The 23950-nt window shown below is 40.4% G+C and overlaps 1 protein-coding gene across 1 annotated transcript in view; it reads right to left on the reverse strand.

Annotated features, from left to right (window-relative positions):
* The window catches only part of LOC133150321 (interleukin-1 receptor accessory protein-like 1), an 84739-nt gene that overhangs the window by 26942 nt on the left and 33847 nt on the right, over nucleotides 1-23950 (reverse strand). The window contains exons 3-6 of the mRNA XM_061272777.1: nucleotides 19294-19573; nucleotides 14077-14263; nucleotides 12749-12902; nucleotides 2109-2183 (exon numbers count right to left, since the gene is read on the reverse strand). Coding sequence (XP_061128761.1) covers nucleotides 2109-2183; nucleotides 12749-12902; nucleotides 14077-14263; nucleotides 19294-19573 — 696 coding nt within the window. The remainder of the gene's footprint in view (nucleotides 1-2108; nucleotides 2184-12748; nucleotides 12903-14076; nucleotides 14264-19293; nucleotides 19574-23950) is intronic.

Genomic DNA, 23950 nt, shown 5'->3' on the forward strand with positions numbered 1-23950 from the left:
CTCAAATAAAATGTATAAAAAAAGATGACTGGGTCCCAAGGCCTGAAGTTCACTACAGGAAATAGGACAGTCAAAACCGTTGAGACTTACAAAAGGTCAGAGCAAAACAAAAAGCAAAGGTGCTTGAAAGCAATGCACTGTGTGCAAAATTACTTGGGAAATTTTATTTTTGAGGATTAATTTTGTTTTGGAACAACCAATGTCGGTCAACCAAAATGTAAATTTACAAATTAACATTTAAAAAAAAAAACAATTGGTGACCAATATAGCCAACCTTCTCTTAAATAAGAGGCATCCAAGCATCCGACCATCCATCCATCCACCCAACCATCCAACCATCCATCCATCCGTCCGACCGTCCGTACGTACGTCCAATCGCCCAACCACCCGTCCGTCCATCCATCCATCCATCCATCCATCCATCCATCCATCCATCCATCCATCCATCCATCCATCCATCCATCCATCCATCCATCCATCCATCCATCCATCCATCCATCCATCCATCCATCCATCCATCCATCCAGATTTAGTAAATAACCACAAAAATAATGAGTCTACTTCCAAAACCTTCTTAATACTTCTATTATATTTGACTCCAAAAATGTAAGACTGTGGTCACCAGTAAATGCCAATAAATGTTTTCACCTACTATAAATGGAGAAATGAGTTTGCTCCGGTACAGTCAGCACACAGTCTGTGCAGCACGTCTGTAAAACACTGATAGGCGCTTCCCTTCATAACGGAAACCTTTTCCTCCCTCTAACAGGAATACAATTTACACCTCTGCATTACAGGCACATTAACCATTTGGGCCAGTTTGCTGTCAGGTACACACTTCCATCTGCTGTAAAACAAGGCATAAATAAGTAGGACTCCTTCCGCCTTGTGAATCTTGTGAAAATGATTTGACACTTTTTTTTTCCGATTAACTTAATTTTCATTTGAAGTTTTGTAGATATATTGAAGCTTCCTCATTTTCCTTTGACCATGTTCAGTATTGTCCACCGGATCTTCTGTAGATTGCACTTGATGCTGTACAATAATAAGGGGATGAAGTAGGGCCTCAATGAAACCAATAATATCATATATATGATATATGATATACACGATATTACAGTGTGCCACCAGTATCTTAAGGTGTCCACTGGTAAAGTTTTGGTCAGTAGTGTCAACAAAAGGCACGACAAATCAATAAGAATCTGTATAGATTGAAAAATGTAGCTACACTCAATCAAGACAGCAGCTGAGGATGTCTTGGGATGATGGTGTGATCATCACTGACATAGATCAGGTCAAGGAAAGGTTACGCAAGTAAAGCGTCTAAACAGCTTCCATGAGCTTTGTTCAAAATTTAGTTTTAGTTTTTACAGCTCAAGCCATACACGACTTGAAAAAACCCCCAATATAGATTCAATTTAGTGCCGTGGGTGATGCCCAGTTACAAGTTGGTCCCACCTGTTGCATACAGCAAGTGTTTTATTACACCACTGTATTGGCCTATCTGGTGCCAATGTGAACGGACTGTGAAAATAAATCGGCCACTTATCCGTGTCCCTCTGAGTTTTGCAGAAATCCTCACATAAATCATGCAGAACTGTTATAAAACACTTTATCGGACCAATATGAATTACACACATTTCAAAGAGATTTGTATCTATCATTAATTTGATGCTACAGCGATCTGTGCTAGTTTATTTCAGTGTAACGCCAAAAATGCCCCCCCCCCCGAACAAAAAAAACATGACCCATTTTCTCTTTTGCAAAGGCTCAGCTTGCTCCAAATAAGGCTTTGATCTGGAGTTTTCCCAGGAACTCCATAGAGAAAATGGTGGTCTAAGGCAGTAACGCGAGCTTGCCATGGTTCCTCATAAATAAGAGGTACTGGGAATAATTGTGGATTGATTATATTGGAGAAACAGAAGGTACCCTGGTGGTGCATGAGCATGTTAGATCTGTTGAGTGTAAATACAATTTACCCACTCGTTGCTAAAGAAACAATTCCCGCAGAACATGTATACAACATACTAGAGTAGAGTTCCAACATACATAATGCTGTGAGTAAGACACCATAACAAGTTTTTCTGGCATGCAGCGTGTACCTTTACCTTGTGCCATCTCAATGACGCTGGTCTGGCTTTCGGATGGGGAGAGAATTTTGGGTGGCTTGTCTGTCAAAGGAGCTGCAAGAAAGACAAATTGAGAGAGGACATTTAATAATTCAAAGACCAAATATTTGAATCAACGCAGAGAAAAGGAAGAATGTATGGTGCAACAGCTGCTGCTTGAATCAACTGTAATTTATTTCACAAGAAATGAAAAAACATGTATCAGGCCAACTGCATAGGACATTTTTAAAACATAAATGAATAAAAGTGGCACAGTGGAACACTGCTTTGCATGACTACCTCACAGTTCAGAGGTGCAGGGTTCGATTCTGGCACCGGCCTTCCTGTGAGGAAGTTATGCATGTTCTTTCAGTGCTTGCATGGGTTTCCTGCAGGTGCTCCAGTTTTTCCCCCCATTTCCAAAAATGAACATTAATAATTGGGCTCTGGAAATTGTCCTTAAGTGTGATTGTGAGAGTTTAAGGTCTATGTGTGCCCTGGGATTGTCTGGCCACCAGTTCAGAGTGTACCCCGCCTACTGATGGGATAGGCTTCAACACAGCAGCAGGCCTCATGAGGTCAAAGCAGTTCAGAAGATGGATGGATGGAAAATGGAAAATGGAAAAAAAAGCTAAATCTTCTCTTTGAAAAATGACGAGCTGGCTTAGTAACAGAGGATATGCACTCAGAGGTTCCTAATGCTAATGAATCCCTGCAAGCAACAGCAGGTAGGCTTTCCGTTAAACGCACTTGGAAAAGCAGAGTGCCAGGGCCTGTATTTTTTTAAATGAACGGTGCTGTGATTGATGCTAAAAGAGTAATAAACAACACAGGCGGAGGTTTTTGATGCACACACTTGGACACCTCTGCGTTCATGGGTTGGTAGCGTTGGATAAAGATAAGACTACAAATATGGTCCTTCGAAGTGGGAGGAGAAACGGTTTCTGAAAGCTCATTAATGACAAATTCAAATCAAATGCAAAATAAATGGAAAGGATAAAAGCAATAGATGCATTTGCTTGTGCTTGGCGTGCTTCAGTGCTGCGTGAATTAACCTCATTACTTTAATTATCCCTTTCCCCACAAAGTGTGCTGAGATTATTTGCTTCACCGTGACACGGTGAGAAGGAGCTCTGACAGTAAACAAGGCTGGATTTAAAGGGAAGCACAGATATCACACCGTGTACATGGAGCCACGACCTCCAGTTTGCATGATACAAAATTGATTCAGATATGATAAAACATAATAATACTCTTGATTATACACTGCTGATGATTGCAGTGAGAGTCAGCCATGTTGGAAGGCACGCAAACACCTCACACATTTGGTGACCTGGGGTGTTTCTGCCCTGAAAATCCAAATTCTGCGGTAAGTTATTATGAGTGAGAGTGGGCCGGCTTTTAGCTGAGGGGCACCGAGCACATCAAGTCTGACCTGATTCACAACACACTCAGCTGCACATGCACACAAACTCAGCGAGCAACCTGATGTTACGATCAGTTGGGGGAGACCATCTCAAAACATCCCCGTGATCATATGATAATGGATGGGTTGAGGAGGGTTGGGATGCTGAGAAGTTGATGCAAGGGAGAGAAAAAAAAAACACCTTGTTCTATCTCATTAACCCTCCCATCACTTTTCTTCCTGTCTTATGCTCAGTGTGGCGCTCTGTCCGACTCTTGCTGAGGCTCCCCGGGGTGACATGAGGGAAGATGAAAACAGAGGAAGGAAGAGGAGGGGGATTGGTCGTTGCAGTGCGCTCTTTACACTTCATTAAAGACCACTTCGGCAGATGAAGAGCAGTATGCATGTGTGTGCGTGTGTGTGTGTGTATGTGTGTGCAGGAGGAAAATTACACAGGAAAGTAGAAAGCGGCTTTTCGAAGCAAACGTTATTGGAGATGTGTGGTTACCATTTTACACGTAGGCAAATTAAATCCCAGATTTTCTTCTTGTGCCCTTCTTTTTTCTTTTTTGTATATTCCCCACCCCAATGTATAACACACCTAAAACTGGGCTCTCAAGTGGAGAAGAAGAAGACGTACTGCTTACTTTCCACTATTGCTAGTTTTAGTGAATGTTCCGTTTGCTGTGTCGTGTCCAGATTCCAGCTTGTATTCGTTTATTCTGGTCTGTATCGTAAGTAGTTGTCCTTGATTCCATGATTCTACTTAACTTGAGCAGTTAAGATTCCATTTCTCTGGGACTCATCACTGTGTTCCTTTAATTGTGTAGTTGACGGGTTCTCGCTTCTTTTTTTTCTTTCCCTTTTTTAGTTTTCGACTGTTTACAACTTTTATGCATAGTTTTTTGTTATATCATTTTGCTTTGGTATTTCCCGTTTCTTCCCTTTGTTGAATAAAATTTGGTAATTGACAACACTCTGCAGTCTGCTTTAGCGTGCAAGGTTTTGAAGCTACTTAGCTCATTATAACTTCAGAACCATATATTTCACTATGCCCCCAAGAAGACGCTGACTTTATAGTTGCATTGCAGCAGTTTGCTGAAAATAAAGGTTTCCTCAGGAAAAGCAAGCTGCTTCTTTAAAATGAGCACCACTTCCCTGGCCCTAAATTGGCATCATTTTTCAAAAATACAAACAGTAGAACACCCCCCCCCCCCCCCCCCCACACACACACACACATAGAAATTCAATAAATGTGACATAATGCAAACAAATATGGAAGTCCTGCACAAACATCACATAATAAAAACCCAGGTCAATTTCTTTCCCAACAAAATACCAAGATTTTGGAGATGATCCAGCACAACTATTGACAGAACAGAACGAAACTGTCATTTATAGATGACCCTTTGTACAATGCCGAGATGGTGTTAATTAGGGAGATTGTCACTCATCGCACAGCTGATCCCTCAGCAGGGGACCCATTCTTGATGAAATTCATTCTCTCAAAATGAGGAGCAGTGGTAGGAGAAAGCGTGAAGTATTTTGAGGCAAGTGGCTGAAAATATAAGGATGCTGAGGATGAGTCACAGAAGAAGGGTGGCGCTAGTGGAGGAAGAAAAAGATTTTACAGTTTGCGAAACAAAAGTGTGGCGTGACAGTGTGTTGAGAAGTAAAAGAGAGATCATTTGATAAGATCCCAAATACATTACAATTAGTATGAAATTCCATCTGTATTATTTTTTAAACTACTAAACATGTTAGTGGCATGTTGTCTAAATCTATGTCTCATTTTCAGCAAAAGATGAAAATTGCAGTCCCGAAGAAAAAAGAAATAAGAACCTGTGATGTCGTACTTAGTCTTGTTATGATAACTGTGTGCTGTGACACACACGTGGGATCTAAGAAGCCCAAAGCACTCAGAATCTAATGATATATTTCTGATTTCATGCGATGATATGCCAGCATCATGTCATCCAATCGTCAATTTGTTTTATCTTGGTGTCTTTTGAGGCTTTAAAAAATCAATTTGCAAATGCATCAAAATAACAAAACAACAACAGAGGTGAAACACTGCCCTCATTCTGCTTGCTGGAACTCTTTAAGAGGATGTGAGGGGAAGTCGCCATTAGGCATATTTGGCAAACTCAGCATGTGTTGTGATTTGTTTGGATTGTGTTAATTTGTTTTTGCCATAATGAGGACAGTAAAGAGACCGGGTGCACTGAAAAAGCTTGTTCAGTTGCTGTATTGAGGCGATCATCTCTGTGGATTTTTAAAAAATGCAGATTCTCTCCTGGCAGTTCTCTCATTCCGCCTACTCTCTGCATGGTAAATTATTTCTCTGCTCCAACTGTGAAAACTTGTCTTTTAAGTCCATTATTTCCATATTTTCCACATGCAAAACTATGTGTGATACAATCTTTTAATTAAGATTTTACAAGTTGCTTCCTCCAGCTCCAAAGATGATCTCGTTTATGTTAGCTTCCCAAGGACAACTTCTATCTCTGCTTGGCTTGGTAGATCACACATCTCTCAGACTACTTTCGATTTAGCCTGCGCTGCGGGCTAAAAACAGTACACAGAGCATCTCTGAAGTCCTCCAACGGGCACACTTTGGTCAGATAGGCTCTGCAGTAAAGTTGTAAACTTGTATTTAATTATCTGTGTGAGTACAAGCTCCCACAAGTTGGACTATTTTTTATGAAAAAGAAAGCAATCCCCCTGACCGAGGGTGGTATGTAGACAACAAAGACAGCTAGGTATATACTTCCCCACCACTCGTCCGTCCGTCCATCTGTCCGTCCGTCCGTCCATCCACCCAACCCATCCACCCAACCCATCCACTCAATCTACCCATCCATCCATCCATCCATCCATCCAATCCATCCATCCAAAACCAAAACCACCCAACCCACCCATCCAAACCCACCCATCCAAACCCATCCATCCACCCATCCAAACCCATCCATCCACCCATCCAAACCCATCCATCCACCCATCCAAATGCATCCATCCATCCATCCATCCATCCATCCATCCATCCATCCATCCATCCATCCATCCATCCATCCATCCATCCATCGACTCACTCATTACTGCTTTAGTGTGGAATTACATTAACACTAGTTTAGCACCAATTCCCTCAACTTGAATACTACAGCCCTAAGTGAGTGCTAATTAGCCCAGCAAAGGCATTAATTATGCTACACTTCATCTTAATTACATAACCCAGATGTAGAACCTGCAAGAGAAGCGTTTGTAAGCACAGTATGCTAATTGATTGATATCTGGCAAGTTTGACTTTGATAATAATAATAATAATAATAATAATAATAATAATAATAATAATAATAATAATAATAATAATAATAATAATAATAATAATAATAATAATAATAAAGCTTTGGAAAATTAACCAGTGAAAAGAAGCTTTTGAATTGTAGTTGCAGTATTGTTTGAAAAAAATAAAGCAGATAAAAAGTTTAAGGAGGTACGAGTTTTAGGAATACAATTCAAAGTACCTATCAGTGATCAGCAGCTACTCAGACTGGAGCATGTAAACAGAATATTTTGATGAGAAAATGTCCTTGAGTTTGAGGATCAGTCACATACTGAGGAGGTGTTTGTTGAGCATCCTCTCAAAAGTGTGGATACCATTTTGTGTAATGTCTTCTACAACTGCAGGGGCAAGGCTGTTCCTTATCGTAATTGCAGAGTGGAGAAAGCTCCTGTTATTTGGTGTTTAACTTGGGAATCTCCAAGGCGTGGCTTGTTCATGTCCTCCGGGTAAGATGTGTGTGGGGTTAGCAGAGCTTTGATATCCACTGGGCAGCTGGGGGTGTGCATCTTATAAAGAACTGCTGTTGCTACAACTGCACTTTGATGGCTCAGCTCGCCCTTGCTCTTCAAAACAATTTAAAGGACCACTTATGTGTTGTTTGGCAGGGTGTGTTAACACACGAAAGATGGACTACACAAAGTGAAGGACAGAATTGCCTCAGTATAATAGAGATAAAATTGTACAAAAGCATGTTCAAGGTAAAACCTATATGACCATTGTCAAGCAGCCTGATGTTCCTGTGATTGCCGTCGCACATTTTCAGAAATTCAAGATCCACCGGACTGGTGCCAACCTCCGTGGTGAGTGACCACAGAAGACAAAATCAAGTAACAGATAATATGAATGTTAAAAAGGAGAACCAGAACAACCCCCAAAGAAATTAAAGGTGAAGGTCAAGATACATCAGTGTCAGATCACACCATCTGCCGTTACTTGAGCCAAAGTCCACTTCATGGGATGCAACCAAGACCACTCTTAAAAATAAATCAAGAACCGAACTGCATCTTGACTAGTCACACAACTGGGACTTTTCAGCAAGGCACATCAGCTCTACCAAGACTACCAAGATGGCAACACTGTCCCTACTGTGAAAAATGGAGGTGACTCTTCTGGGGCTGCTTTGCTCCATCAGAGTGTCTTAAATCTATGTAGGGTAAAATTAACGCTCAAGACTATCAAGGTATTCAAGCCTGATGTTTGCCAAACAGCATTAGTGTCCATAATCCCCCCAACCACCACATCAAACAAGGGGACACCGACCCAAGTCATCTAACCTTGTGCTACACTGGCCAAGCCAAACTATTTGTTGGAACTTTTCCTTGTCAGCACGTTCATGTGGTTTGGATCTGCCAGGAGTAGCTATGGTAACAGAAACTACTTTACCCTTGATTTCATATGTTAAGCTCATACTCTTACAACTTCCCAACAAGTTATAAAAAAGTTATAAATCCAGAGGGAAATTGCATCCTGCATTTAAACAAAAGTTGTGGAACTAAGGATGTGCACATGCGGCATGATGCTTTTTTCCTCTCTTGCTTCACCCTTTTCTTGAAGCAACCGTACCACCGGTATGATGTTTATTTTTGGTGGCATCAAATGGAAACCTGTCAGAATTGCTCAGAGTGGGACTGAGTCTCATGTTCGCCTTATTTAGCGCCTTTTCTGAGCCCTCGAGAAAGAAATGTGTTAACAGCATTCTTATCTCCTGCATGCTGGAGTGCCAAACACATTTGGCTTGATAGCAGTATGCAAAGCTACAATTTCATATACATACTTTATGTATTGGGTGTATGATACATAATCACTGTGAATGATAATAGATTTCCCACTTTATTTATGTATATGGGAGCCCCACTTAGGAATGGCGAATATAGATTGATGATATGCACAAAATGATGTTGGAATTTTTAAAGTGGAATACAACAGTTAGGAATAGCCACACAAGTCCAAGGTCCAAAAGAGCAAATTAATACCCTAACAACAGAGGAGATGACAACCAAGATGTTTGATCAAAGTTGCTACGGAGCAGCCAGGTGGTTAAAAAAAGCCTGTTTCCAAAGAAACGAGATGCTTGAATGACAACCTTAATTAAGGCAGAAAGCTCCCACTGAGATGGCGCCCCTCGAAGGTTGTGAAAATATGGACGTCAACACTTACACAGGCAGAATTGTGGCGAACCTTCATATTAAAGAAAGAAAGAACTACAATGCTCAGTAATATAACTTCAAACAGACACAAGTGATCCATAAAAATTAATATTGATAACATGAGATAAATAATTACATCAATTCACATTGTTTTTCTTTAATGCAGTCAGACAAAATTTATTTTTAAACAAATTAACCACTTGACACTGGGCAGCCTATTTCACCCCCAAATTCCTCCGTCGTCTTGAGATTTCAAGAAATTTTGCGCCAGACGCAACAGGAGGACATCCTCCCAGAAGCTTTATGGATTGTAATTATGCATTCAAATATTTTTTTGCATTTGAAAGGCCAACAGCAGTGACATTCACGGAAAAAAGATTTATTTACTTTTATTGTTGACTCTTCTCACTAATAGTAAAGAAAAAAATAAATGAATAAAACCTGCTGTTTGCACTGTGGAGATTAAATTCCTGTAAATGATCACTTCATGAATCATCTCGCTAGGTCATCTCCTTTCTAGGCACGTTAATTATCTTGTCAATTAAGATGAATTTCTGTTCCAACCTCCCTCATATGATAATGAATCAACAGGAACATGGGAGAAACCAAAAAGGGCTGACAAGTGAAATATAAACCAGGTTATGAGTAGACTTTATATACCATTAAAGGAATTAACCTAAGGAATTAAAAGAATTCACTTTGACATATAAATGCAGCATCAAATTCAGGAGCTGTGTGAAAAGATGATAATTCTTACAAAGAATGTTTTTTTTCAAAGTCTTTGTTTAACAAGCAATATCTTGCCTTAAAATAGCTGACTTCAAAGTGAATTCATAATGGATACACTATGCTCCACAGTGACAAATCACTCTACTCTGTGGTAAATTGACAGTAAAAGGGTTTAAAGGCATTGTCTTGGTATTCCAAACTATACTTAGCACTAAAGAATCGAAGCGATTACAATTGATAACAATAGAGAATCAGTGTGCACATTATAGGTACCGTATTTTTCGGACTATAAGGCGCACCTAAAAACCTAAACTTTTCTCAAAAGCCGACAGTGCGCCTTATAGTCCGGTGCGCTTTATATATGGACCAAATTCCTAAATTTAAACTGACCCGAAGCATTGTGTCATGGAATCAATCATAAGTGGCCTGCTGAAGACTATGAATCATGAATCAAAAAGACTATGGATCATTATTTTGTGATTATAAAGTAATTTGTTGCGTCTGAAGTTGAAATGAAAAAGATAAAATGGAGAATGATTTGATTCGGATTAAAAATCTGACATGATGCATTAATGGTGCGCCTTATAGTCTGGTGCGCCTTATATAAGGACAACGTTTTAAAATGGGCCATTCATTGAAGGTGCGCCTTATAGTCCGGTGCGCCTTATAGTCCGGAAAATACGGTATATGTGATATGAGTAACAGCTGGATTTTTTTTGCACCTGTTTTGTATCTCCTGCATTTTGTTTTGCTCCTTGAGATATTTTACAACAAAAAAAAAAAGAGAAAAAACTAATTTTGCACAACATTTAATAGATAGTGGACAGAAGACATCATTGCTGGTTCATATATAAGCAGTTTGAACTTTTAAAACTATTTATTTATTTTCTGTCCTTGCTATGGTTAGGCAGCACCATAGCGTCTAGCATACAACCCTTTATATAGATGTCCAATTGTTTACAATATTTTTTGTGCAGTTTATCAGATCTCAACTTCAAGGCAGATGAAGAGCCTCAGGGTGATGGTGCATCAGTTAGTGCAAAGGAAAACACAGCTGCGTTTTATGCAAAGCACAATGTATTTCCACGATTCTTGTCACCATCCCACTTTATGGCTATTTAGGGTGTATGCTCATACCACAAAGTATGGCTCAACATATAAAAAAGCAGGTTAAAGGCTCAATAAATGCAGTGACACACTAAAGTTGATGATCCTTGTATATCAAGTTCATCACTCAAAACTATCCAACTGTGCTCTTTACATAAAATGATATAATTTAGAATTTCTTTTAAAAACAACCACAACATGAAACACTTTCCATCAGTCGGTGTGGAGTTTCCCCGGTGTTATATTGGCTTTCATTATATATTTTTTGGAATATGACCTTTTGTCCAATTGAGCTGCTTTGAGATGGCCCGCCAGATTGTTGATGAAGTTAAGTGGATTTGTTGGTGATTGGAATTATCAGTGGGAGGTTGATAAAAACACTGCTTAGAATTGTATGTGCTTATTCTGGATGACTGAAAGGTCACGTCTGAGCAAAAACAAACTTAGAAGTTCAATTTAAAAAGTTTATCGATCCAATACTTCCTCTATTCTCAACTTTTCTTCTCTGGTCCAAATAGAAATTTATGGTTCAATGTGGAATGGCAGTGCATGAGAAAAAGTGCTGTTTCAAAAAAATCAAAGCTCCGAGAGTTTCATGTCATTTTTTATTAAGCAGCCACTGTTCTACACAACAATTTAATTGTGCTGCCGAAACCGTCAAAACATAAGTGGGGTGAGCGTGGGACTGCTTTTGTAGCTACCAGGAAATATGGGTACACATGCAAAATACACGTTAGTGCGAGAATAGGCCTCTTTGACAAATACGTGATTAGCTAAGTAGCTTGAGCTATGCCGTTATTTTACTGTGACCCTTGACTTGCTTTCACTGGTTTTCCCTTCTCTATGACACTCTTTTGCACATACATATGAATCGATTTCAGTTAAGACTGCAAGGCCACGCATTATCACACAGGCTAGTCAGAGTTGCCCCCTTGCAGCCAAGAGTATAAGGGTAGGAATCCCGGAGGTGGGGGTTAAGACTTTATTTCGCAATCTTGCAGAGCAGGCTCCACAGCTGTGTTTCAATCTTTCTGGCCTACATTAAATAGTTAATCCGAGAAGGCGGCCTCCTGGTAATTACTATTAGCATAGTGAGCATCAAAGAGAAAGAACTGGGACAAAATACAACATTAGGTTGACTGAAGGCTCCAAACTTTTACATGCGTGTGAACATAGGCCAAGATGGCACTGGGGATGGGGGGGGGGGGGGGGGGGACGTCTCCCACAGTGTCATTAGGATCACAGTCTGTCCCCCCTCATGTAAGGCGACAAAAAAAAATCCAGTAAAACAGGGGACTAATGTGTTATGTTGTGCTGCAACTGCTGATGTGTTTAAGTTCAAACAAAAATTTGTATTGACAAAAAAAAGTTAGGAAGTCGCATAGAATTGAGGCGCATAAAATCAAGTAATACATTTTTTGGCCTTCAGTCATTTTTTTTTAACTTCCTGTTATGATTGCATTTTACAAAAAGAACACTGTGGGGGGAAAAAAGCACACCGTATCAATCAATCTGTTTTACACCCTGCTTCTGAGTGCCTCAACAGCAGATACAATATAGACATTAAGGGTGGAATTAATGGGTGATTTAAGACTTTGCTTTGCCCTTACTGCAGTCTTGCCTTTGTCCCTTTACAAGGATATAAAGTTCTATCTGATAGCAGCTAACAGCCAGCACTTACTCCAACCTGTGCCAGAAAATTGACGGTAGCCACTGATCCATCTAAAATCTCCTTACCCTTTTGTTCGGCCCGTGTCAGGGTAACTTCACCCGGATGCTTGTAAGCAAATTAAAACCCCCTGCATTTTGTCACCACAAATACAAGTTATAAATTGGATTTGTTCTTGTACTGTTAACTTCAAATGATTAATTATGCTAAAAATAACACTGAATTTGAACTTTTCCTTACCCGTGACAGACAGTTCAGTGGTCCTCCGCACTACAAAGTTTCCAAACTGTAATTCACAAGTGTAATTCCCAAAGTCATCTTCTTGAACTTCCTTGATGGAGAGGGTGTCCCTCCTCCTCTCGATTGTTTGTCTCCATTGTTTAGGCACACACTCCTATGTTGAAAGCAGACGGAAGACATTTTGAGGATGATGACTCACTTTTGAATTTAATTCAATCCCACTTGATTGTAATCAATAATCAAGCAATTTAATATACTTTAATCAAAACATTTTGTACTTTTAGCACCTTACAATTTGAGGCCACCGAAACACCGGAAGCAAAAGAAAATGTGGGGCACTGTGGACTTTGGTTTTGGACTCCAGACATAAAAAGAACAGCCAATAACTGGAGGCTTGAACACCCTCAGCCATTATCCTCTACTTTAATCACATTCACTGGGAAGCCGAACAAGTGATGTGGCTGCCTAGTGCGGCTCATTTGTTGGACGTGATATCGGAAAAGGTGTGGGGACATCTGGCCAATCCATCGACAGTACAGTCGCTGCAGATAGAGCAGTGTGGCATCCTGTTCAAAGTGCCTTTCCAGGTTGTGACAATTGTCAGGTTGTTCACAATTAGCTTGTGAGCGTTTGTGTCTTTAGCTGTCAAAAGAGCTGTTACTGATTAGCTTGGGTGAAGCCCAAAAATAAAGTGTTAGAGCTCATCTAATCGTTGGTAATTGACTATGCATAAGTGGCATTATGCAAGGTGCGAGCATGACACAAGCAAAGAGGGAGAAAAAAAGAGGCTGTTGTTGAAAATCTTTATCCTTGGTGAATTTTGACAAAAGCATTAAGAGACATGTTATTAAGCCACCTGGGAGATTTTTTAAACTGTGATAATGCTTAATGAAGTATCCTTCCTTTAATGGGGAACTAAGCAGTCTATTCAATTCCCCAATGGATTCATTTATCGACTTTTTTCCAACACTGTTGTCTTTTTTATATAAGGTGGCCCAGGATATCCCAGGGGCCCCCGCAAAACTAAAGCATTATTATTTTTTTTTACAAACCTGAAAAAGTCTTAAAATATTCTTTAAAACAACTTTCATTATATGTTCCCTTTGGGTGACTGGTAAAATTTGGAAATAAATTCCCAGAGTAATATAGAAAAAATACCTAAAAGTCAATTATCTGGCCTGGCACATGGGGGATCAAACCATATTTCTCGCAGCCCACCACCTCCAACAGTGATTCTTTTGTGCAGGTTGCATTCTATATGTTTTTGTATAGACGGGAGGCTTCCCTTAGAAAATTACAGTGAATCGAAGAGAAAGACTTTTTTCTACCTTGTACCAGACAATCTGGGGCTCCGCTCCTGGCTGGATATAATCTTCGATGCCTGTGCAGGTAATGTCTTTGCTTTTACTTAGCTCTGCCTTCTCAAAAAACCTCATCTTGGAGTTGTAACACAGGTCTGTGTCATTTTCTGCCACCGTGAGAGACATGGACACCTTCATGCAGTAGGTGGAGTTCCTGAAAAATGAAATGCAACAAATTATTTTTCAGCGCAAACAGTAAGAATTTCAATTTTCAGTAACTCATATAAGAAATGTTTATATGTTTAGGCAATCATGATCTTAGGCTTTCATTGAGAAAAATGTTAAACATTTGCAGGAATCCCAAGATGGTAAATGTTAAGAAAATAGTGATTTCAAGATTGGATCCATTGCTTGAGTAACTCAACAGAATCTCTGAATCAACTCGATACTATAGTTGCTGTGTCAAGGAAGGGAGAAAAGACAAATGTGAATCCTTACTGATTAATGGATCAATTTTCGTCCTTTGCCTAAACCTGCTAATAAGCAATAAAGCAAGCTGAGTTGCAGCAAATCCCTCATGGTTCAAACACAAAACAAACTGACAGTGTTTAGCAAAATCTCATTGGTAAACTCTCAAAGCTCATGGCAGAAATTGAGCTGAACCAAAAACAATTACAAACATTGCAAATCCTTACATAATTCTGTGGCATTAGCTGCTTGGTGGATTAGCAGACACTGGTCGATAGTGATGGCAAAAAATCTTGGAAGTAGTCAGAGCCCAACACTTGGTAATTGTGTTTTTGCATGGTGGCCATGTGCAAATCTAACATGATGTGGAGATTATTCCAGACATACTTTCAGCAGATGGTCTACTGTACAAATAGGATCCCATGGGTGCCCGGGCTTCCTTTTTGGATGTGGAGGGGCAATTAGGTGTCATCTGCTCTGCATGAATGAGCAAAGGAGCGGGCCAGCATTTTGTCCTTCATTGTCTTTCCCACATTTCACATCCATCTTGGTGCCTTTTGAACCAAGTGCAATTTGGATGAGTTACTCAGTGTCATATCGGGAAGCCGATTGAGACAATGTAACGTCAGGCTCAACTGCACCCTGTGCCCCGAGCACTCAGTGTTCTTGGATGCCTATGTGGCATGTGCTGGAGATACGATGATAACAAGCTAGACAATACCGTGGCAGGTGAGTGCGCCCGTCAAATGTGTCCAATGTCATGGCAACGTTAGATCACATCCTGCATACATCAATCGTGATAGTTGCCATGCTGACAGTGACTGTGTAGGGCAAGCAGAGGACTCGGGATTTAATACTCTGCAAGTTTAGTAAAAGGACACTAAATGATGTAAGGATACACAGTTTAAGGAGTTTATTTTAATTGTATTTATTATTAAATTATAAGGAGTACAGTGCTTTTAATGACTTTATAAAAATAATGAAGCAGATAAAACATAGCAGCCTCATTTTAAGGCAGCCGCACTGAAAGTAAGAGAGCACACAGATTCACTGCGTCATTCTTTTTCTCCGAAGTAGTCGTCGCTCAGAAAACAAAACAAAGGAAACAAAGGCCAGATACGAAGGCTTGATTCAAGGACCGCGTGAATTTGAATTGGCGGCAGTAATTTGATAGTCTTCATTTCAACCTGTCAACTAGACCCCAAGCATAAATCCGGAATTAGATTTTTCTTCTCGCCATGAATTGTCCATAACAAATACCATGTTCAAACATAGGAGTTTCCTTTACGTGCACTTGAGTCAAGGAAACTGTTTGGCCACAGTTTGATGGTTGACTTTGTGGGCTTGTCATTGGACTTGTGGTTGTATGTCTTTGACACTTGAATGAAACGAAGGATGGAGCTGACAATCAATCACTCCCAGGTAGCGTGTTGAATTCCATGGTGGGGGAAGATACCAGTCTGACATGGCAGACCCAAATATATTGTGACTGTCTTGCAGAGTCCCCTGTCAGAAAGTGTTTCAGTTGGTATCCAAAACAACTACGAAATGGTGAATTATATCTTATTAATTTTCACCCAGAACATTGATGTCACTGCCTAAATGCAAACACATTATCACTGTCTTAGTACATATTTCCCTACTGCAATTTTCCCATACACTTGATTGCATTTTTTCCCCTTCCAGGACTTTCTAAATAATGCGCTTCCGGGGTAAACGTGATTCCCAAATTCTGGACCGCAAATTCCAAGTAAAATCGAGACTGAGCTGTATCATCACACCTGCTCACATTTTATGTCAAGTTATAGAGTTTTTAGTCTCAGCCTAGATTTCACAAAAACTGTGAATTTTGCATGGTCAATACGTAAAAGTCTACAATTAGATTCCTTAGGTATTTTGTTTGCCGCAACGCAATTTTGTTTCCATCATGCTCTTGATAGAATTCTACGAAATAGAGACTTAAAAGTTTTTGGCTCCAGCTACCTGAGAGTATGCAACTGTTTGTGTAACAGTCATACCCTCTGCGTTTCCCACACTTCATATTGTTGCCACTGTCATATTTTGATGGTTAAACTCAATTAGTTTGAACTAATATTCTATTTTGGCCTTCTCAACAGTACACTGGTTGTAGCGGCAGCAGTCTTTCAAGATAAGAGACTGGAAGCTTATCTTTTTTCCCCCTTTCAGCTTTGCGGCAATTCTGTTTAGCTGTGAAAGTTCTGTCAGTAAACTCGGGCTCGGGTCCGTTTTTTTGACCACACACTTTTTAATGGAGCCACCAGTTTCAGTTTAGTAGGGCAGGATGAGTGGAACCATGAGCTGACTTCTCATCAAACGCATCAGAGAAACAACAGCCGTGAGAGGGTTAAAAATGTGACTTCTGCGGCAGATTTAACAGCAGCACAGTAAAAGGAGACATAAAAAGATATCGTTAATCAAATGGGTGTCCAAGACTTTCAAATTTGACACACTGCAACCATGTCTAAAGTACATCCTTGTTCATGTATAAGGCCAGTCACAAACTGCACAAAATAAAAGGAGTCGATAAGAATTTAAAAATCCTTGTTCACTGATTTTTTAGGAGAGCAAATATGAATATTAAAACCCTCCTTTATCAGCATTATTTTAGCAAGAAGATTTGAAAAGTCATTCAAAAAGTCTTTATTGGATTTAGGTCAGTAAATGACCGAATGTGCTTTTGTGGCATGACTTCTCTTTTAGCAAGGAAATAGCCACAGATGTTTCTTTAGCATGAAACCATCCATCCATTTCCTATACTGCTTATCCTCATTAAGGTGGCAAGTGCACTGAAGCCTATCCCAGCTGACTTTTTCCATAGAGTTTGCACCACCTTGTGATGACTTGCCCCGGTCATCTGATACACCGTTCAAAACCCGTGTTTCTGGAGATTTGAATATTGCCCAATAATTGATCCAATCACATCTGCAGGCTCAGCAAGCACTTTAATCAGACAGGTTCACACACAAAAAACAGGAATGTAAGGGTTAAAGTTTAAAAAATTCTAGGAAGCAAAAAAAAAAGAAAACAAATCACATTCTAAACTATATCTTTATTGTATTTTGTCCTGAATTTAATCTCAGTACAAAAAAAAGTTTTTATCAACAAATTCTCCACGAAGACTGGCTCTAACGTTTTCACGACGGTTAATGAATAATGTTAATGAATAAATTCTGAAAGGGGCATCCTGATGCACAGCAAAGTTTTCTGATGCTAATAATATAATTGTCACTTTTGTAGCATAGTTCCATCAACAGCATGTGTGTGCGTAGGTGTATGTATGTCTGCGTGTGTAAACGTGTGTGTGCCTCTGCATTACAAGATACATTTTGCTATTGCAGATGGTTTTGCTTCGCATATGACAATCTTCCTGGGGGTATAACATCTGAAACAGCTGAGTGCTGACCTCAATTTGACATACTGCACCGCTCATCTGCTCTGCGTTCTTTTACTATACATGACATGAGCGCTCTCTTGTAACGTGGCAACGGAGCTGTGTGTGAGTGTGCATGTGTGTTTGTGCATAAGTGCATATAGTAAGTGTGCGCATGTGTATGTGGGAAGGTGTGAGTGCAAAAGAGCAAAGGAGACAAGCATGCATGCTCAGAATTTCAAGTGTGCATGCTGTGTGTAAATGGTGTGTGTTGGAGGCTTGTGAAGTTCCAGTCAGTTGCAGCTGGTCTTGTGAGAGCACAGAACCGCCATGTTGGGCATGCACATGGTAGTGTATGATAAGCCCTTGATTAAATGCATCTGAGCACACACAAAATGCGACAAGAGGTGTGCATGTGAATGTACATGTGCACCTTGTTTAGAAGTTGGACAAAGTGATGTAATACCTACAAAGAAGACAAGCCGCAACATCCATGCATTGATTGCAAGTCACCAATAAGTCTAAGCATGGCAGTGACACAACAGGAAATGCAACATGTGAAGACACACAAAACATTTGTGATCTTTGTGCCACTGTAGGTATAGGAAGTGACCTTGTACAGTTCATGTTTGAGATAAACACATCAACATCATGTGTGTGTCCTCCACATTACTCTGTTTATGTCAGCAAAGTGAAAATTTCAATATAAAGGGGAAGTAATTTAAAATAAGGTCTTTACATTAATATGTATGCGCCCCCACGAGTCTAAACATGGTATTCTGATTAATATTGCATTTGTGGAATAGCAAGCAGCAGCAAAATCCACTCATTTTTTTTCCCATCAGGGGGCGGCCATTTGTTGCCGACTCATGATATATCAATGATTGCATCATACAACAAAGTGTTGCAATCATAGAGTCGAGAGAAATCAGCTTAGAGGATTTAAATATCCAAAAACAACACCAACCTTCACTTGTTGCTGCCACAGTGTTGTTTTCTTTTTTTAGGGCCCGAGCAGCAACCGCTGCGAGATGCATATTGTTTTTGCAGGAATTCTTTTTCTCCAAAAGGTCACATTTTAAGTATACACAAACACTCACTCACCGGAGGTGGAATCAAACCCGACTGTCAGGCGAACGTGCTAACCAGTGCGTCACCGAGCCACCCCCACCATGTGCATCGATCTCTAAATGCTGCCAATGTTAGTGAATAGAGAAGTGGATCAAGACTGCCTGTGTCTATTCATGGCCAGTACCGCAGTGAAGGTGCACATGACGTTGAATGCTAATATCCCAAACTTTCACAGTACCACTTATTAGAACTCAGTAAACTTGTGTACCGTACATTTACAACCGTGTTGCATTTATATAGGTGTGACAATATACCTTAATACACAGGAATAGTATCCCACGTCGTCTAGCTCGGCTGGTCGAAACCATATTGCATCCTCCTCCTTGCTCATTCGTGTGCCATCAAAACTGATGGGCTCCTCGAAATCGCCATGTCCGGCACTTTTGTACCACATGAGACTGAGTCCTGAGCTCTGAGCATGTGTGTAGTTGGCACGTATATATCCATAGAATAAAGCACACTTAATCCGAACAGGTTCACCCAGGAGCACCTTGTATTTCAGATAGTCCACGGACCAATCCGTGCATCCTTCCACTGCAAGACAAGAACAGAGAGAGGAATTATTAAGATTATGACATTAAATTTCAAATAATCATTGTAATCATAATGACCCATAGGGCCCCAACTCAAATGAAACTTAGGAGTGTCACATGAGACCCCGAAAGTTTTACAAAACCAGGTAAAAATGATAAATTAAAAAACTAAATCAAAAAACTAAATGTACCCCCAGACCGAGGATGCACGGAGGGACGGACCAATCCTGGAAGCCCTTTTCGACGACAACGAAAGTGGGCAGAGGAACGATTGTTTCATGAGTAAGGACGACGGAATGATGACAGAAGAATGGGTGTTTACTTGCAGACTTTTGCCGTTTTGAAATCCTGCTGTAGCAGTGAGCCCCAGCTTTGTCTAATCTTTTCCTTTCCTGCTAATTGCTGTGCATTTATCTTATTGAACTAATTGGTTAGAATATTTAGTAGAGTTTGCTTTAGTTGCTTAATAAACTTTGCTTACATTTTCAGAAACAATTTGGCGGCAAGATGTAAGAGTCCGCATGTCACATTAGCTCTTACTACTTATAAACATTACTAAAAACATAATGTTGTGGCAGGTTGGTGTAGCTGTCTATGTAAGTGCAGAATCTCATGGACCAATATCCCCATAAAGATTAGAATATAGAGTGCTTTTGACTCTAATTTTGCAGCGTTACCAAGCTTGCAGTAGTTTAATTGGAGTAAATCACCATGGCAATCTGTGCTGCATGGCAACAGGTTCCTCAGTCTCCTAATTCAGTTCTTATCTGCGAATGCTCTTTGTGTCATGACTTGATATGCAATACAAAATGCACAGATATAGTACTATATTCTCGTATCTGCTCTTATCAAATGTATTAAAAGTTCTGATGCTGGTCTGCAGTGTCACTGTAACTAGAGTTGACTTGCAGCTGTTCTGATTTTGGTTCATCAAATAAATGATAACATGTTTCCTGTATCTTCTGCCATCTACATAGATACTGATCATTGCATCATGAAATCTTGCTCTCGCTCGCCTGCAGATGGAATAAATTAGATTTCTGTTTCCGGTGGCCGTGTGAAGAATGAAAAGCAATGAGGTAATTAATCTAACTGTCGCTATCAACATCATATAATAATGTTGAAAATAAACATTTAACTTTGGTTTTGTACCATGCTCCGCCATCACACCCGCCAAGAGCCACCAAGGCTGTTGATTGTATACAAATTCAATGTGAATGGCATAAAAAAAAGATTGGGGTCTCATCAACATTCAACTTTGATGTCAAGTGCTGCTAAATATTTTCCCGCGAGCCACAAATGACCCTTGTGCTATGAGACCCCTGTCTTCTTTGCACCAAGGCAATCGCTAGCCCAACATGGCTGACCTCCTACAATGTCAACTGGTTTGCAAAGGCACAATTTAGAATAGAGGTATCCATGGTGAAGCTAAACAATGTTTCGTCTCATAGTCAAAGACATGTGAACATGCAAGAAAGAGGTAGGGGTTTACAGGGAACATTAGACCAGGAAGCTTCTCCAGAGAGCCCCATACTGAGACCGAAGGCGGAAGTCAGTCAAATCTTCACCTCTCTTGGTGCGGTTAACACTTGCTTGCTGGGATAACACTCACGCATAGCACCGGCATTTCCTACAACTGCCCTAAACCCGCAACCAACCATGCGTGATTTAGAGAAAAACCAAAATATCTACCACTCAATATGTTTTCTCCTAGCTAGTGTCAGTTTTACTTGTACTGCACAGCATAGTATCGGATAAACAAATGTTAACTCATCTTATTGTGGTTTCTTCTCCAGAGAGGATGCTGCATAATCAGAAAATCATCTACCCGCGTTCCCACAATGCCAGTAATCCTCTCATCTAGCAGAGCGCCTTGGGAGGCGATGAAACCCACCATATGAACAACAACAAGTGCTGCATTGCAGGCATGACCAAGCGCGTAGATGGTCTCACCCACACAGTTCCAAAAGACCCATGGGGGGAACCATGCAAGCCACTCTGCCTACCCTCTTGCCTGTTCTGCTGCACTGTATCATAGCCGCGTGGGCGTTCTAAGTTGGTGACTCAGACCCTCGCTGGTCCACTACAGACACTATCACATTATTTGGGCGTTATGCTCCGGCGCCCTCACAAAATGAGAGTTGGGTGGAAAATAGCGCCGTTGCAGATGGATGAAGAGCCGCCTGAGAGATGATAAGATGATGACAAGATTCAACAATACCGGCAGCCAGCAGCCTGATGACAGAAGTCAACTCTGACCTCTTTTTGGCTTCATTTTTCCCACACTGTTAACTACCAGGGCCTCATTTCCTTTCCGTCCCCAAGCCGTCTGAGCCGCACTTGCTCCCAACCCGATTGTCATTCAGTAACTTGCGTCTGCTCGTTATCTGTGAGCTGTTCAATTCTGGTAAAGAAAAAAATGTGAGGTGGTGCTGATTGTTCAAAGAAAGGAAGAAAAATTCAATAATGAAATGATTGGAGCAGCACCTCTCTATGGACAGCAATGTCCTCAAAACTGCACATGGAAGATAGCACTGAAGATAACCCATGCAATTCCCAGTTATTCAGCAGATGTTAAATGGTGAGGTTCTTTCTTTTGTTTGTACTCTTGATTGAGGCATGTTTAAAAACAACGTGCAAAATAATATAAAAACCGACAAGCACCCGAGTATGAAAAGTGTCATTTAAGACATGTAAAAGGGTGCAGCACAAATCTAAAAAAATTACTTTTTGGGCTAACTTAGAAATGCAGTACCTCATGAACCCCACTGTGGTCGGTGCATAGCATCTTATGCCCCAGCACAATCCTCCTATCTTCAAAAAAACCCAACTGTAATTCACTGCCATTACCTTACACATTGCTCTGCAATAATGAATGAAAACATGTATGGAAAAGGTTTTTCGTGTTTATGACGTTTTTCTAAATACAGAATGTCAGCATCATAAAAGCCCAAACCAACTACTTTTCCTCCCTTTTTTTTGTTTACGCTATGTTAACCGTTGGACACTTTGGCAATGCAGTGAATGCACACTTTGAAGGAGAAAAATAACAAGCGCTGTGTTTCACCATTACTCAGAGGCACAGGGGCCAAAACAGGCCGAAACCACCCTCCTCCATCAATAAACAATCCCTTAACATGAGAGATGCAATGTGCTCAATACTGAGACGCCACAAAATCTCTGCAGATAGAAGCACAGGGCACACAGACACAGGCGTTGAGCAAAGTCGTGTAAGAAAATGATTGTCAAACATTAATAGACAACCTGCTGTACTCCGATTACCACCCGGTTTCCCGCCCCAATTCAATTACAGAGAAGGCTACACAATACATCATGCTTGTCCCTTCTAATATGTGGACGAAATGCCACCAGCAGTTCCACTTACTTTTGCACCATAGGTGATCATTATTCTTGTGGTTTTTTATTGCATTTTCGTTGGCCTTGATAACGGAGTCAAGGAATAGCAATTGTTAATATTTGGTCCTGCTACGTGCATCCCACAAAAATATGATCTTGGAGCACGTGACTAAATTTGAGACCATTTTGCAATTGTGTAATTGTTACATTGTGTTTACATTGCACAACTTCTGGAAAGATTCTCTCCTTGCTGATGTTACAAATAAACTCTACACTGGTCTCAGTTCTGCATTAATGCTGAATGTGTAAATGCACACACATGCACACACACACACACGCACGCGCGCGCACACGCAATCAAAGACAAGCTGGAACACAAAAATATGATATGAAAAAAACAACAAACTTGTGTCGTATTTTCGCACTAATAGCAATAACAAAACTTATGCAGGTCAGCAAAACTTTAAATTATGAAGCAAATTAAGAACTGTGCCCAATATCTTTGGGTCATTTGGAGCTCACTTAATTCTGCACGCACGCACACACACACACACACACACACACACACACGAACACGAACACACACACACTTTTTGTTAAAGCCGAATTATAACTAAATATTTTGCTGTAATTAAAAGCTTTGCAACACAGCATGTCTGCCTGACGGTTCTGAAGTGTGAGCTTTGAATCTGCGTTTCAGGCTGTGTAGTCGTGGTTCCATTACATTTTTTGGAGGTCAAGCGGTGTCGATGGAACCGTTCCTAGGACGTCTTGCAACCTGGCCCTAGAACATAGGCCAAGAAGGGCCGTGACATTGCTGTCATCTGATTGGCACAAGCAAATTTCCTGGTTTTAAGAGTATGAAGAGAGTTGAAACAATACTGTAAATAGTACTACTATAATTGGAAGCACTAGGCATTTCGTGTGTGCAGGCTATACTATCAGTCGTCGTGTATTGTAATTGTTTTGTTAAAAGACAACTGTGTGCTATTCAAATAGGAATTAAGGTCTATTTTGAAAA

This window comes from Syngnathus typhle, linkage group LG2 (genome assembly GCF_033458585.1).
Source record: "Syngnathus typhle isolate RoL2023-S1 ecotype Sweden linkage group LG2, RoL_Styp_1.0, whole genome shotgun sequence".
Classification (NCBI taxonomy): domain Eukaryota; kingdom Metazoa; phylum Chordata; class Actinopteri; order Syngnathiformes; family Syngnathidae; genus Syngnathus; species Syngnathus typhle.